The sequence below is a fragment of the Clupea harengus genome, chromosome 13 (genome assembly GCF_900700415.2).
Source record: "Clupea harengus chromosome 13, Ch_v2.0.2, whole genome shotgun sequence".
NCBI lineage: Eukaryota > Metazoa > Chordata > Actinopteri > Clupeiformes > Clupeidae > Clupea > Clupea harengus.
In genome coordinates this window covers 17,651,168-17,666,952 of record NC_045164.1, presented here as the reverse complement: position 1 = coordinate 17,666,952, position 15,785 = coordinate 17,651,168, and the positions used below count along the sequence as shown (strand labels likewise).

The 15,785-nt window shown below is 42.5% G+C and overlaps 2 protein-coding genes across 9 annotated transcripts in view; one reads left to right on the top strand and one right to left on the bottom strand.

Moving 5' to 3' along the window:
* The window catches only part of sdccag8 (SHH signaling and ciliogenesis regulator sdccag8), a 66,823-nt gene extending 56,732 nt beyond the window's left edge, over positions 1–10,091 (bottom strand). Inside the window, exons 1-11 of the mRNA XM_031579104.2 lie at positions 9,871–10,091; positions 9,378–9,527; positions 9,155–9,237; positions 8,825–8,938; positions 8,353–8,478; positions 7,874–7,978; positions 7,546–7,610; positions 7,029–7,220; positions 6,038–6,176; positions 4,709–4,861; positions 315–449 (exon numbers count right to left, since the gene is read on the bottom strand). Of these exons, the coding sequence (XP_031434964.1) occupies positions 315–449; positions 4,709–4,861; positions 6,038–6,176; positions 7,029–7,220; positions 7,546–7,610; positions 7,874–7,978; positions 8,353–8,478; positions 8,825–8,938; positions 9,155–9,237; positions 9,378–9,527; positions 9,871–9,931 (1,323 nt within the window). The 5' untranslated portion in view covers positions 9,932–10,091. The remainder of the gene's footprint in view (positions 1–314; positions 450–4,708; positions 4,862–6,037; positions 6,177–7,028; positions 7,221–7,545; positions 7,611–7,873; positions 7,979–8,352; positions 8,479–8,824; positions 8,939–9,154; positions 9,238–9,377; positions 9,528–9,870) is intronic.
* A 313-nt stretch (positions 10,092–10,404) lies between these two features.
* cep170aa (centrosomal protein 170Aa) overlaps positions 10,405–15,785 on the top strand; it is a 61,535-nt gene continuing 56,154 nt past the window's right edge. For all 8 annotated transcript variants that reach the window (XM_012841422.2, XM_031579102.1, XM_031579101.1 and 5 more), the window contains exon 1: positions 10,405–10,624. The gene's annotated coding sequence lies outside the window, so the exon portion shown is untranslated. The remainder of the gene's footprint in view (positions 10,625–15,785) is intronic.

The window sequence follows — 15,785 nt, the reverse complement described above, 5'->3', positions numbered from 1 at the left end:
AAGGTGTATTCGTTCATTCATTCATTCGTTCGTCCGTCCGTCCGTCCGTCCGTCCGTCCGTCCGTCCATCCATCCACCCGCTCACTCAGTCACTCAGTCACTCAGTCACTCAGTCACTCAGTCACTCAGTCACTCAGTCACTCAGTCACTCAGTGAATGGTGACTGCCAGGACAGCTCTGTTCACATACCATTAATTTCATTAAAACATTACCTGTCTTCACAAATAAACCTCAAGGAGAAGAAAGAGTGGAAGACAAGACAAGATACGCAGGAGGAGAACAAGACCACACAACAAGTGACGCACTAGCTATACCTTGCTGTTGTCCTCCTCCTGATTGGTCAGTTTCCGGTAGGCCTCCTCCAGCTGGCCAGTCAGAGAGCTCCTCTCTCTGTCACCCCTCTCCATCAGCCCTTCCAGTTCAGCCACCCTCTGAGTCAGACGTCCCACCTAGAGATACACAGAGAGAGAGAGAGAGAGAGAGGGATGGAGGGAGAGAGAGAGAGAGAGGGATAGAGGGATGGAGAGAGAGAGAGTGATAAAGACAAAAAAAGAGAGATTATTGTCTATGATGTATATACATGTGGGAATATAGGAGAGAGTGACGCCTGAGAGAGTGAAGTAGAGAGAGAGTGAACTAGAGTGAGAGTGAAGTAGAGAGAGAGTGAACTAGAGAGAGAGTGAACTAGAGAGAGAGTGAAATAGAGAAAGAGTGAACTAGAGAGAGAGTGAACTAGAGAGAGTGAAGTAGAGAGAGAGTGAAATAGAGAAAGAGTGAAGTAGAGAGAGAGTGAACTAGAGTGAGAGTGAAGTAGAGAGAGAGTGAACTAGAGAGAGAGTGAACTAGAGAGAGTGAAGTAGAGAGAGAGTGAAATAGAGAAAGAGTGAAGTAGAGAGAGAGTCAAGCCTAAAAGAGTGAAGTAGAGAGAGAGTGAAATAGAGAGAGTGAAGTACAGAGAGGGTGAAGTACAGAGAGAGACAATCCTGACAGATTGAATCAGTGAGTGTGAAATAGAGAGAGTGAATTTTTTATTTATTTTTTTTTGAGTGAAGAGAGTGTGAACCTGAGAGAGTGAGGTAGAGTGAAGCACAGGGCCGGAAAACGCAAGGCTAAGACACAGTAAAAGAACCTTTGACATCAATACAGGATTGGATCTACAAATACCTGCTTCTCTTTCAATTTGAAATGACTCATCCAAACTCCACTAACATGAAACGGGAGACAGAGAAACGCTCAGGAGACTACAGGAGTTACAAGAGGTACAAGACTATGCTTTGAATGAGTCCATGATACTCATCACTTTAAGCTAACAGTCCAACAGCAGGCCAATGTCTCACTGGTGTCCTGTGCCATGGCCACTCTGAGCAGCTGTAGAAATGATTACCAAGACAGAGAGAGGGAAAGATACTCTACTGGCTTGCACATTTGAATATTGCTGGCATGGCTAGAAATGAAACATCAAGTCATTTTTTTTCAGTTTGTTTGCATTTTGGGGGGTACGGATCCTTCAGGTAGAAAGCACAAAAGGTGCATAGTTCTTATTTTAGTCAGTGGACTGGGCTATTCAGCGTTTCCACGGTTATAAAATATCATGCCAGATGCCAGCATTTGAGAATGCCACCAAGAGCAAAGGGCATCCTTCTCAGAAGAGAAGAGTACGGCCACTTCAAGGTGCTTTTGCCTCTAAGCTGACCTGTGCCACACATTTAAAGCAAGACAAAGCAGGTTTTTCACGCTTTTTGTGGTCTGTTTTTGGAAGCTACTTTTTTTTATGATTCTCCAAATGAATTTTTTGGTAGTATATGGACATGTGGGTATAAAAACGGGCAGATAAAAACATCTGTCGTCACCACTAGACGCCCAGGCTGTTTTCTATGTGCTTTTTTGATCCTGGCAAAAACTTTAAATCACAGTGTGATAATGTGCATCTTACACATCCCAAGTAAAACAGCTACAGTTATTTACAGTGCAGGGTTTTTCCTGCATAGAGAAAATTTGGGCGCGCGCCTAAGCCGTTTTCCCGAGCGCCTACAACAAATCCCGAGCGCCTAAGCCAAAAAAAAAAAGTCTGCGATAAAAAATAAATTAAAAAAAGCTGTCATTCATGGCGCGTGCAATGCATGTAAGCGAATATGGTCTCAATAGTATGTTTCAAGTATAGGCCTACAGCCGAAACATCGTTCTGTTTTGATCAATAGTAATCGAGTTGATAAGCGTGTCTTCTTGTCTGAACAATACGCAGCTGTGAGGTGCGCGAATGGACAGAGCGGCCAGCTGCCAATCACTCAACTTGCGTATGCATCCTGACTTCATCAGTCGGCGGTGATTTTGAGCATAACATTCCATTTTCAGTATTCATGGCTTTCAATGTATTAAAATATCTGCTATGTTGAGGACCTACACAGGTGTAGGCTATTATTTGATTTGTCTACCCGTTTGAACGAGTACCAGTAGACCGCGGGGCCTCGGGAGAGGCAGACAACCGCATTGGTTTATCAATGAAAGCTCAGCTCGTTCGGAGGAGAGCGGATAGATTTGTGTTGCGTCTCGAATTAATATTATCATTGATAAACCGGTGCGGTTGTAAACTGTCGTTCCGCTGCGAGGGCCAGCCCGACGTGCACGAATACACCTGTACAAATGCAAATGAAATGTCCACTCAAAATGCTGACAAAAGTTTGATTTCCAACGCAGCCTCCATTGGTGGGCCAATAGAAGTTAAACACACTATTAAACATATTTGTGGACAGTTTTAATAATAAAAACAAAAAGAATGGTATGTAGGTTTGTATAATAAAAATGAATAGTAATAATAGATAAACTTGAATTTCATAATTTGTGTGTTCCATTTCTGACCACTGGTTAGTTCTAGATTCTATTGATATACATTTCAGTAGTTTGCATATATATGTAAAGAGGTAAACCTTGATCATCTTTGAACCATACATGATAGCACCATGGGGCTTGGACTATTGTCAATCTATTTGAATCTAAAGTGGAAGCAAAATGATTTCCTGAAGCATATCCTCATTATTTATGAAATGGTAAAATGTAAGCTAATAAGGTGACATGGTAACACAAATTTTGAGACCGAAGACCCATTTTGACCCAGGAAAAAGCCTGCAGTGGTCTGACCACATATTAAGTAAACCTTTATATCTTAGAATGCAGCCCTTGCCCATGTCCAGTGATCTAGGTGACCGCCAGAGGACATCTTTAGCAGACACGGGAGAATCTTACCAGTGTAGTAGCTCTTCATCTCCTCTAGAGGGAAGAAGTGTAGCAGAATACTGATGTGAAGAGAAAACTATGACAAATGTTTAATAATGTGTCATGATTGGAATGGCAAATAGTTTTGTCCTGGAAGGCCGGAATTCATTGAATTACTCTGAAGCTTGTCTGGGGAGCTAACGCTGCCCGATTGTACAGTGGCCTGCTGAGGACATTCTTCTTTGTAGCTGCATGTGCAGTCTAGCGGATTTCCAAAGCAATTCATCAATGTCAGCTCACTGAAGTCCATTCAAAGCCACTGCCACAATGCCAGAACACAGCAGAGGCGAGCCAGAGCCGTGTTCAAAGGCATCTGCCTGAACTGAGTTAGGAACACCTCAGCTACCATACGCTCAGCTCACACTCCACATACCACCACAGGCCTGACAAACACACATAACCTATGACAGAAAGTACCGATGCAATCAATGGCTAACTCCACTCAGTTCACCAACAATAATTGCACCTAACATTGCTTTCAAATAGCAGAGATTTCTGTTAATTTACACATGCTGTCCCTCTTGTCCTTGCTATTCTAATCTCACTTTGTTGTAAAGGTCTTTCTAAAGGGCAAGACAGACCTCCGATCCAAAGGAGAACACAATACACCAAAGGTCACAACTCATTAGCCTTTCATGCTATGCTGCAGTTAGAGAATGAAGTTTCTAACTAAAATACTTGAAGTGTCATTGAAAAGTACATGTGTGTAGTCAGTGAGTGTGTGAGTTATGTGAGTGTGGTTGTGTGAATGCATGTGTGTGCGCATGTGTGTGTATGAATATGTAGTTAGTCAGTGTTTGAGGTTTGTGTGTGTGTGTGTGTGTGTGTGTGTGTGTGTGTGTGTGTGTAGGTGTGTGTAGTTATGTGTGTGTGTGTTTGTAGCTAGTGAATGTGAAATGTGTGTGTATGAATATGTAGTTAGTCAGTGTTTGAGGTTTGTGTGTGTGTGTGTGTGTGTGTAGGTGTGTGTAGTTATGTGTGTGTGTGTGTGTGTGTGTGTGTGCGCATGTATATGTCTGTGACGTGTGTGTGTGTGTGTGTGAGTGTGTATGAATGTGTAGTTAGTGAGTGTGTGATGTGTGTGTGAGCGCGCATGTATGTATGTGAAGTTAGTGAGTGTGTGACGTGTTTGTGTGTATCTGTGTGTATGTACGTGTAGTTAGTGAGTGTGTGTGTGTGCGCGCATGTATGTATGTGTAGTCGGTGAGTGTGTGATGTGTGTGTGAGCGTGCATGTATGTATGTGTAGTTAGTGAGTGTGTGTGTGTGCGCGCATGTATGTATGTGTAGTCGGTGAGTGTGTGATGTGTGTGTGAGCGTGCATGTATGTATGTGTAGTTAGTGAGTGTGTGATGTGTGTGTGTGTGTGTGTGTGTGTGCGCGCATGTATGTATGTGTAGTCGGTGAGTGTGTGATGTGTGTGTGTGTGTGAGCTTCACCGTCTGGGCCAGCTCCTCCTTCTCCTTGTTGGCCTGGTGTCGTGCGGAGTCTCTGGCCTGGGCGATCCTCTGCTGCTGGGCCTCCAGCTCCTGCTCCAGACGCTCCCTCTGACGAGCCAGCTCGCTCCGCACCTGCTCACACTGCACCACAGCCTGGGAGGGGAAACACACACACACACACACACACACACACACACGACACACACACACACACATACTGAAAAGTTTAGTTAACATAAGTGTATTTATCAAGACAAGGCATTTATTCAAAGTCTCTTAGAGTATTAATAAAAAATATTAAGTTATTAAGTTGGCAAACCACTAAGTTATTAAGATAAATTATGGAATTAACTAAGTTATTCACATTGAGTATAGAAGGCCTTTTAAAATACTGTATTCTATTGAGTACATCAAACGTATCATTCAAAGTAAGCCTGAGAATATAATTCAACAAACCAATCAAACAAATCAATAACAAGAAGCCTATGGAGTTTTTAGGGAAATCTGGATATATCAGCAGGTCATGGATATTGTTGAATAAATGTGTTAGACCACATCCAGGTTAATCACTGCAGTGTTTCTTTCTTTTTTCTTTGTACATCCAACAGGTGGCGCCATAACACAAAGACTGTCTCAGAGGTGTATTCATCTTCACTGCGTCTGTTTTCATCTAAGGGCTTGTATGTGCCCATTAAGATGCTCAACCACCTTATGGAAGTGGGGATATCCACTTACTGTTAAATCTAAAGCTGTTTTAAGTGATAACTACATTGTCCAACATAGCACTCTACCTCCGACTTCCAAAGTAATCTAAATTTTTAGAAATACCCGCCTTAAGGAAACTTACTGACTGGTTAATACAATTTCAAAGTGTATAACATTTCAGGAGATGATGGAACCAAGGATTAGCCAACACACTTTGTTTCTGAGCATCTATTTCACTCATAGTCACTACAATATATATTGTTTTGTCAACTGTTAACAGTCAAAATCTGTCTATATGTGATCAAACGTGTGTTAGTCTCAAGACGTCCCTTTACATTAAAATCATAATTTTTTTTGTAAATATTTCGATTCTTTTAAAAGTGAGAGACCTGAGATAAGTGATTTTAAATTGTCGGTGTGTGGCTATCTGCGTCTTCTGTATTAAGTGATTTGAAATGGTCTGTATGTGGTTATCTGCGTCTTCTGTATTAAGTGATTTGAAATGGTCTGTGTGTGGCTATCTGCGTCTTCTGTATTAAGTGATTTGAAATGGCTTGTGGCTTGTGCTTACCCGTGTCTTCTATATTAAAATCAGTATAATTGAAATAGTTCATGTGTGCTTGCCTGCGTCTTCTCCAGGTTGGCCTCCTCGGCCATCGCCACAGCCTGCTTCACCTGCTGGTAGGAGCTCCACTCCCTCTGCTGGGCCTCAGCCTGGCTGGCTCGCAGGGTACACAGCACTGTCATCAGCTCATCACGCTCTCTAAGACACACACACACACACACACACACACACAGATAAACACACACACACACACAAACATGCAATTTCCATGAGCTGCCAAAGAAATTCATGCAAATACACATAACAAACAAAACAAACACCGAAGAAGGAAGGTGCCCACTTGACAGCCCCAGTGAAATGCTCACGAAGGCATATTTGTTGTTGTTACATATTGTTAAGTAGAAGTATGATTGTTGCAGTGCACCCTGTTGTTATAATGCTTAGGCTAGGTTGTTGGGTAGGAGTAGGTAGGAGTGGTTTGGCCGCTATGGCACATCCCCAACCCATGACACGAGGAATCTAGCATCACTGTGTAGAACTACATGTAGATGTAATGACCTTTTTAACTACATCTGTCCGCTTCTTCAATTACTGACACAATTACAGATCTAATTGATATGATCTAATCAATGTTTATTTTTCACCTTGCCATTGGCTATACTGATTAAACCAGTCTCAAATTCTCAAGAGGGGGAATAATTGATTTACGATGTGAGTGGTAACCTTAAGATATACGGAGACGTTGAAGGCAAACATCCAATGACTTCAATCAATTAGAAAACGTAATCAATTATCATTAGTCTGATTAACAAATGTAGCCATAAAATGAATAGAGTGTCAAATGCTCTCTTCAATATATTTCACCCACATCCCTATTTCTGTCACTGTGCTTTATTGGATATACTTACTGTTTAACCACCATTATAATTACACATTTACAAGTAGAACATTTATATAAAGCAGACATACACTCAACACACACACACAGTTCATGCACACACATAAACAACCGCATTTATGGAATGTTCTGTTCCATTTGAGTGTGCTCACTTGGTGACCCTCTCGATGGCCTGAGTGTGTACGTTGGTGTGTGTCTCCGCCAGGACGGCTTCGTGCTGTGCACACCGCAGACAGAGCCCCCCCACCTGCGGCTGACCCGTCGACGCAGCCATCATAGTCTCGCGGTGCCGCAGGCGACCTTTGACCTCCTCACACTCTCTCTGGGAGGTCGCCAGGTCCTTCCTGGTGACACAGGAAGTGATTAAAGGTTATCTGAACCTGAGACAGTCTTAGGGCATTGACAGTATGTGCACAAAACTGGACAAGAAAATCATACAACATTTACAAATCATACTACATTTTGTTTGTGTGTGTGTGTGTGTGTGTGTGTGTGTGTGTGTGTGTGTGTGTGTGTGTGTGTGTGTGTGTGTGTGTGTGTGTGTGTGTGTGTGTGTGTGTGTGTGTGTGTGTGTGTGTTGCTACTATGTGGTGTATGTTGGTGTGCAGTGTTGCTACTGCACACCAAGGTCGTAGGTTCAAGGCCCAAGGTGAAACGGATCACACTTACTTCAGTGACATCACTTGCGCCTCCAGAGTCTTCAGCTGAGCCTGATAGAGAACCTTCAGCTGTTCCTAATTACACCATAGGTACACACACACACACGCATACACACACACACACACACACACACACACACACGCACGCACGCACACGCACGCACGCACACCATAGGTGCACGCACACACACACACGAGCACACACACACACACACACACACACACGCACACGCAGGCACGCACACACACAGAGCATGTTAGAAAACTCAGAAGCAGCACATAACAAAAACAATTAAAAATCACCTTCTCAATAGCATTTCTCGTTTAATCTTCCATACCAGCTCTTTCCGCCACTTGTCCTCTTCCGCGGAGTGAAGGGTTCTGGGGACGGGTTTGGGTTTCATGGTCCTCTCTGGAATACTCAACAGGGTCAGAGGATGTATCTGCAGAAAGACACCCCAATAACGCTGTTAAGAATTAAGCGAAGCAACAGAAATGTGACAACAATTTATCTGAGCTTGACTACCCAAGAATATACAGGTACATACGAAGGACATGACGACCTAAAATGAATGACTAAGTCAGCAGCAAATCCATTTAGACTAAACTACTGCTGAAGATGGTTTGAGGAGTGAACTCTATATATTTTGTTTTAACTTTATTACGTAGCTTTGTTTGTTCTGCTAATCAGTTGTTCATATTCTATGTTCTGTATTGCACTATATAGTCCTCATGAAAATGTGGTTCCCCTGTATGACACAACCATATGCAGAAATGAGTTTGCAAAGGTGACTTTGGGCGCAGTCTCAGCACTCACAGTGCCATCTGAGATGGGCTGCTCCTTCAGGCTCTCCTCCACCACTTTCGATTTGACCTCCTCGTGGAGCCTCTCATTCTCAACAATCACCACCCGCACTCGCTGTTTCATGCCCAAGAGCTCCTCCTGTAAACACACACACACACAGAGAGAGAGAGAGAGAGAGAGAATTAGGCTGATTTAGTTTTCTGATGATTAAATGATTAAGTTCAACTACATTAAATGGTGGGTGGATATGTCTGTTTGTAAATCAGAATGGCCCATAACCCACTCCACTTAAAAACACGGAAGTCATTTCATGAAGTCATGTAATAAAAAGCTCCCCATTAAACAATAACATTGGCATGGGTTCAGCCAGGGATCCTCTATGTAAGCTAACACACACAGTGGCAGAGGAAAAAAGGCATCCCTGTCAGGACCTTAAGGCTGGCCATCTCTCATTCGGCCAAAGTCATTCACCCATCGAACGCACCTTACAGAAGTTGACCTCGGCTTCCAGATGGCGAATGTAATCGGACTGATTGTGAATGATGGGCACTAGATCTTGCATGGCTGGCAACTCGCCTTTCAACTTCTCAGGAGACTTCTGCCGGACAGAAGGAGAAAGTTCAAGACAGGCTATCAGCAATTGTAAACGAAGACTGAGCATAGACACAACTCACATGTATGTTTAAAGGTTAGTCCCCAAAGCCTTTGCCAAGGGTTTACAATTCCCAAATCAATTGTAATCTTCATTATGGACTGAGGGGGCTTTGACCTCTGACTTTTCAATTAAAGGATTGGGCAAAAGATGTTTCAGTACCTTGGGCGTTGATTTTCTTTTCGATGGAGTGATATTGACTGTTTCTCTTGGTTGTTTTTGCAGAAGCGACCGCAGCTGAGATACTGCAACGGGAGAGCATAGGGCTGAGCCTTGTACTTGCTTTAGCTAAATGTAATGTAAATGTATAATCTCCACAGTTTGTACCTGCGGTTCATTGATCAAGTGACTGTTTCACTGAAGTCAGACCTTTGACTGTTCCTACCTGCGTCACTCTCCTGTAATTGATGGGATGAATCGTCGTCGACAGTGCCGTCTGCATCTGGGTTTGCCTGCCTATCTACACCCTCTGACTCCTCTGACGAACTTCTGTCCAAAATACTGCTAAGTTGCTGGATGCTGCGGTTAGCTTTTTCTGTGAAATCAAGCAGTGTATTTGGGATTGTTACAGTATCTGGCGCAAAATATTCCTTGGAAACACTTAACCTTAAGTGCGATGTATTCTTCATGTCCACAGTTTGTAGCTAACTTACACATGTCATTCATCAGCGTAAGTGATTGATAGCGTATCTAGCTACAACTTAGTTTCATTTGTGAGACTTGCTGAACAGCAACTGTTGTTAATGAGCGTAATTCAATTATGTGTCGTGCTGCATATAAATTAATAATGCATGGTGTATGAAGTTTCACCCCTTTGCAATCACCGAGCAGAGGTAACTTAATCAAACTGTTTGAGTATGCTAGCCAACTGTCATCACCTCGTAGTTTCCTCTGATACGTTCCCAACTCCTCATCCTCGTCTGAATCGGGAGATGGCATAGTGGACTATCTGGAAGGTATCATATATAACCCTTTTGTGTGAATGACTTCACCTCTACGTGAGACGCAATATTTTAAAGCACAGGGAACAGTCTGCATCTATACATTGGGTCCCTTGCTTGTCCACTCAGATGTCCTCAACGGTTGCAACGTAACTAGTTACAAACTTCCGTAAACGCAACATGGATTTATGGGATTTGAAGTTCTCCGTGCGTCCCTTCCTCGACAGTCAGCTCAGGAGGGAGAATAAAAAACTACAAGCCACAGATCCGGGCCAGTTGCCAAGAACGCGAGCTCGGCTTTCAAATGGTGAAATAATACTTTGCTAAAATATTTTCAAGAACGCGCGGACAATAATGTCTAAAAATAACTGCACACATTTATTATTAGTCGAAAAAATGTTTTACATTATTCAACTGTTTAAATCTAATTAGGCTACGTTGCATGCCAATCACAAGGCGAGTGCACGCCCATATGGCCGCGTTGGAAGTGCAGACGCAGGCGGTGGGGATGTCCTAGTTGCCTCAATCTAGCTTGCTCGCAGTCACCGCTATTTGCTAGGAATAACGTTATTGCTGGGCAACTGAGACAATTATCAGACCGACGCACTGTAGGACTGGGTTGGGCATTGTGAACACGCTGGATATAGCCTATAGCTGAAGAAAAGCGAGGATATTTGTGTGAAAAAGAGGGGTGAGTACAAAAAAAAGTAATTTGATGAAACAAGTATAGCGCTTATTGAATTTGGAACATTCACATCAGGGCGGTTAGCTTACACACAAACTGGCAACTGGATTTATCAGATGTGGCAGTATGTTTTTCAAAGTCTTTCAGACCTCTCCAAAAGCAAATACCGTACTTGCCAGTATAGGCTAATGTCAGATCATTTGGGGACATTTTAACACATTTCGTTATTAATGCATATGACCTATTATTATAGCCTACTTAGAGAAAGGATTCCATAGCCTCTAGCCTCTCCGAAATGTAGCCTATCATGCCATGTCAACAACATGGTGCTTGCTACAAGGTAACAAAAGTGTGTATTGTCAATAGCCGTTTGCAGAAGCAATAGGCCTATCATTCATGACAGCTCGCCTACAGCCTCAATTGTTACATTGTAACGTAACTCAGAATCTAAATCAATGAGCCTACTTCGAATGAGTCAGTTTGCCGCTTTGTAATTGAAAGGCAGATTTACATTTAAACCAATTCACCGGCAAATTAAATGGCGATGATTTATAAAGATATGATAACTAACACATTTGTTCTGTCGAAATGTGAGAACATGTGAGTCTTTCTTCATTGTGCCCAGAAGCCGGCTTCTTTCACAGACTCAGAGTCAAAACCCCATCCCTCGACAAAGGCTTCAAATCACGAGAATCATAAAAATACACGTAGCCTGCGCATCCTGTCGAAACACATGGAAGTAGGTTAATCGGTCAAAATGGTCCTTCGAAAGACAAGCTGATGGAAATAGACCACATTGATCGCATGGTCGGGATAGAGCAAAGGGGGCTTTGTTTTGATGGAGTACTAGGCTAGCATGCAATCATTAATCAATTTCTAACAGCTTTTATTTTCAATGGGCGGATATCGCACGACTAAAAACTGCAGGGTAATGTAATTTATGACTGGTACATCCTGATCCAGATCCAGAAAGATAATTTTGATCGGGAATCACATTAGCAGAAAACGGGGCGAGCGGAGAAGGTCATAGAACGAGCAGTAGACTGCACCCTCTTCACCCTATGCCAAATGATACGTCTGCATCAAGGATTGCAGTAGTCTACGATAACTGCTGGAGCATCCTCCAAGGGATAACCTTCAACTTGAATATATCCACATCGCCATTCATTTGTTTCCTTTTTCTTGCCAGTTTAGTAGTAGATGGTGGGGAATCAAGATAATTACTGTGCTGCAGCTCTCGGAAGACCACGACGATGTAATTTTGGATCTAGGCTCTAGTCTACAAATCAAATTGAAGTTTGGACAACTACAGTTCATGTTCAAACTCCCATTTATGTCTAAAGGGCATTTGGCCGTTGTTTAGATTTAACGAAGTAGCGGGATGAAATAGCCCAAATGGCCGTTTCTCTTGGATAGTGCAGTCTCCTCCTCCAAGAGGAACTCAACTTCTGGGCTCTGTGCCACTGTTAATCGTGGACAGAGCTCTCTCTCTCTCTCTCTCTTCCCCACCGCAGTCTTAACAGACCACAACTGCATTTTTTTGGAAGTCTGTTTTTTGGTTTCTGGAAACAGATTCACTTGTCTACTATATGATTGATCTTGTTTGCTCTTTAAGAAGTAACCATTAGTTCAGAAGCAAAAAAAAGTTGGTGTAGTTCTGTCACACTATTTGTTGACATAATCTTAACATAGGGCTTCCATGCCAACAGGAAGCTAAAGTTCTCTTAAGGCATATTGTTCCTAAGAACAATGGCTCACCCTACAGCAAGCCTACAACAGCTGTTATTTTGCCTGTAGTTATTAGTTGTTTTCAGATCATTTTCTCCTGCTTCAGGAGTCTCTCACTTGTCCAGCCTAGGGAGGGATCTTAGTTTTAGTCTCTGTTTTGCAGTCAGAGTGTGTTATAAAATAACATCATTGGGCGAGCCTACTATGTCGCACACAGCTGTTTTGGGTGTAACAATATTTCCCTTGCTGTTTTCCACATATTTTTATTTGAGTGAATTTGTATCGCAGCCTCCTTTTTCCCTATCTGCCCCCTGTAGTAAAGGCTATTGTTATTTTTTCCAACAGTAAAAATTATTTTTGTTCAACAAAGAACATTAACTGCAGAGGAGTGGTTCAGGGTTATTAGTAGAAGTAGCACCATTGTTTTTGTGAACGCACAGGATATTTTGTTTCTTTATTGGTTCAGTATTCTACTGTTTTCCAGGAATCATAAAACATGAAATAGATGACCAGACACACAGTTTATGGCTGTCATTAAATAACCGTAAGTCCATGAATCAAAGCAAGATATGGCCATAAGAACGAAAGAGAAAGTACCAGAGAGATTTGGTCATGGCAGACAAACAAAAAATGGAGGAAATATTAAGAAGAAGAAGTGGAGATTTAGAGAGACCGATTGTAAGAAAAGTGATGGAAAAGGTAGGAAAAAGAAACAGACAGAGAGAAAAAGAGAGAGGAGGAAGAGGAGGAGGAAGGGAGTGCATTTTTGTCTCCAGGGTTTGGTGATCCCCATGATAAATAAACCATCAGATGACATCACTTCCTGTGATGGTCCGACTCATAGGATCCTCTCCCTAAGCTCTTCCTGGTGTCAGGGCCTGGCTGATTGGGTTGCTTACATGAGTCTGATTACATCAGTATACTGGCAGTTGACATAATTGTAGCGTTATAACATTTAAATGAAACCTTTGAAAGGTAATTCATTTGACTAATCTTTGTGCTTGTTTCTATGGGGTTTAGGCCTTGGGGCGTAGTCATCTTATGGGCTACTCCTAAGGCACTATCGTTTTATATACTTTCTTTATACGTTAGAATAAACCCTTCCTTCACCTAGGCGCTGTCTGGCTGACACGTCTTAGAATACATATTCTTCAGTTCTACAGCTCGATCTGATCCCTGGGGAAATCCCCGCAAATAAGGAATACATAAGAAATAAGGACAGGGTTGGCGTTAGAAGAAATGTCCAAGGGGCGCACCGAATTACTGACAACGTAGTGGTGCATAGTGAAAGTGTAATCATTCTGTGGTTTGCTCCCCGGGAGAAAATGTTACAAAGAAAAAAACACAAAATAGTGCATTCTTGTTGTAGTCTTGACAAGAATCTGACTATAAACACAGGGATAAGTGAACATTTACTTTACTTTAAGAAGCTGAAAGAGTTGGTGAGGCTCGGCTCAACATTGTGCTGACTGTCAGCATTGGCGATGGCCTAACACTAATATATAGCATTCCTTCTAAAACACGCTGTAAGTGTTAACATTGTTATTAGCATCATTAAGAGTGTTACTTTACAGCCTTGTAATTACTTTACGGTGTAGGAGGAAATAGCCGTCATGCGAGTGATCTGAATGAAGTGAGCAGCTGAACTGGTCGTTGTCCGGATCGATCCAGATGTCTGTTTCCTGTGGTGTGAGGTCATTCTCAGGACAGAGCGACTCTGTACTGCCCACTCACTCCCATGCAGTAGGCTAGCCAGCTAATCTGTCCACTCACTCCCATGCAGTAGGCTAGCCTGCTAATCTGGCTGCACAGTCACATATGCTTGATTAGTTAGTGAGACAGGAGCAGGAGGTGTCAGAGGGAGCTGTGGTCTATACTGAAGGCTGAGGCAAGTAGAGAGCGGAGATAGAAGACTATGACATAATTTAGACACACCAGACAGTGCAAAACGATACACAGACAAATGGAATGTGTGTCAGGCAAAGACATGAAAATAATTAGGAAACAGAGAAGGTTATTTACAGTCCCACAAGGCAGTAAGGAATGATCTGCAGGCTACATAGAGAAATGGAATGTAAAAACAGCCAAAGACATGGCAAGCTAGGGTGGTCATAGAACAACGAGGTTTTAGACCATTCGTCTTGGTGTCGAGCTTCACTAATCAAGTGATGCTTTCATGCATTTGGCAGAAATGGGTGGGTGAGGGAACAGCCTTTGGGGAATATTTTTGGCAAAGTGCACAATGTAGGTCAGTGGCGCACTCATGCGCCGTTGGTCTGCCCCAGGGCCCTTGCCACATGGCTGCCCAACAGGGACATCCTCCAAAAAAAGATGTCACCACGTTCAGAGGCGCTAAAGCCCTCAGTCAGTTATGAGGCAGGCATCAGTAACTCAGTGACGCAAGGCTTCTCACACATATATATACTGTAGGTCACATGAGATTCATGTGGGTCGATAAACATGTTATTCCGTCGGCATTGGAGACGGCATCTTTACATTAATGTAAGCCTCTGCATTAAGGGATGGATTAGTTGAGGGTTTTGTGTTTCAGGCACCATGTGCTCTTACATAGATTTGATGAGCATGCTGTCTAGTTCGGTGGGTGAGCCATATGGTAGGTTTTTTTTGCTGCTCTGACAAATTTTGCTTATGTTGCCATTCTTCATCTCGCTCTCTCCCTAAACAGGCTGTAGCAATGGACGGCAGACCTCATGAAAGTGCCGATTTTGCATAATCAGAAAAACAGCACCTAATAGGCTTTCATTTTACGTCCATTGCTCACTGTAACGTTTATAAAGTATCTATAAATACGTTTAGTCTATTATCAGGATTATTGGCAGTGAATAATGCAAATACTAGATTTAGGGCTCAGTACAGACTGAGATGCTATGTAGAGGGCTATTTGACAGGTACACTATTTCATTGCTTATATACAGTGACTTAGTTGCTACTCAGTACCGACAAAGGTTAAATTACATTTATATAACATAATTAGGACATAATCATGATGACAATATTCAGTTTTATCTTATCTAGTTTAGAGTTATTAGAATTCTGAATAGAATTTAATTTAGCTTTGTGTTTTTCTCCGTTGGCAATGCCCTTGAATAACATACTGATAATGCACATGAAAACCATACTAGGCTCGTGTGTGTTTTTGGCCACCTCAGGAGATATCTGTGCTTAATTATTGCACAGTAGGGATCGACACTGAGAGAAAGCACCGCTTGGTTTGCATCAGTACAAATCGATTCATGTTTCTGCCATCTTGGAATTATCTTCTTTTTTTTAAGACAAAGCTCACAGGAAATATACCAGCATCCATTGAAGTACAGCTAATTAGTAATAGACTGCGGGTGATTGGGGAGGCATTGGCTGATGCAGACTCTTCGTCAGATGGGAAGCTGATGATGTCGTGACATCGTTATGCTATTTAACG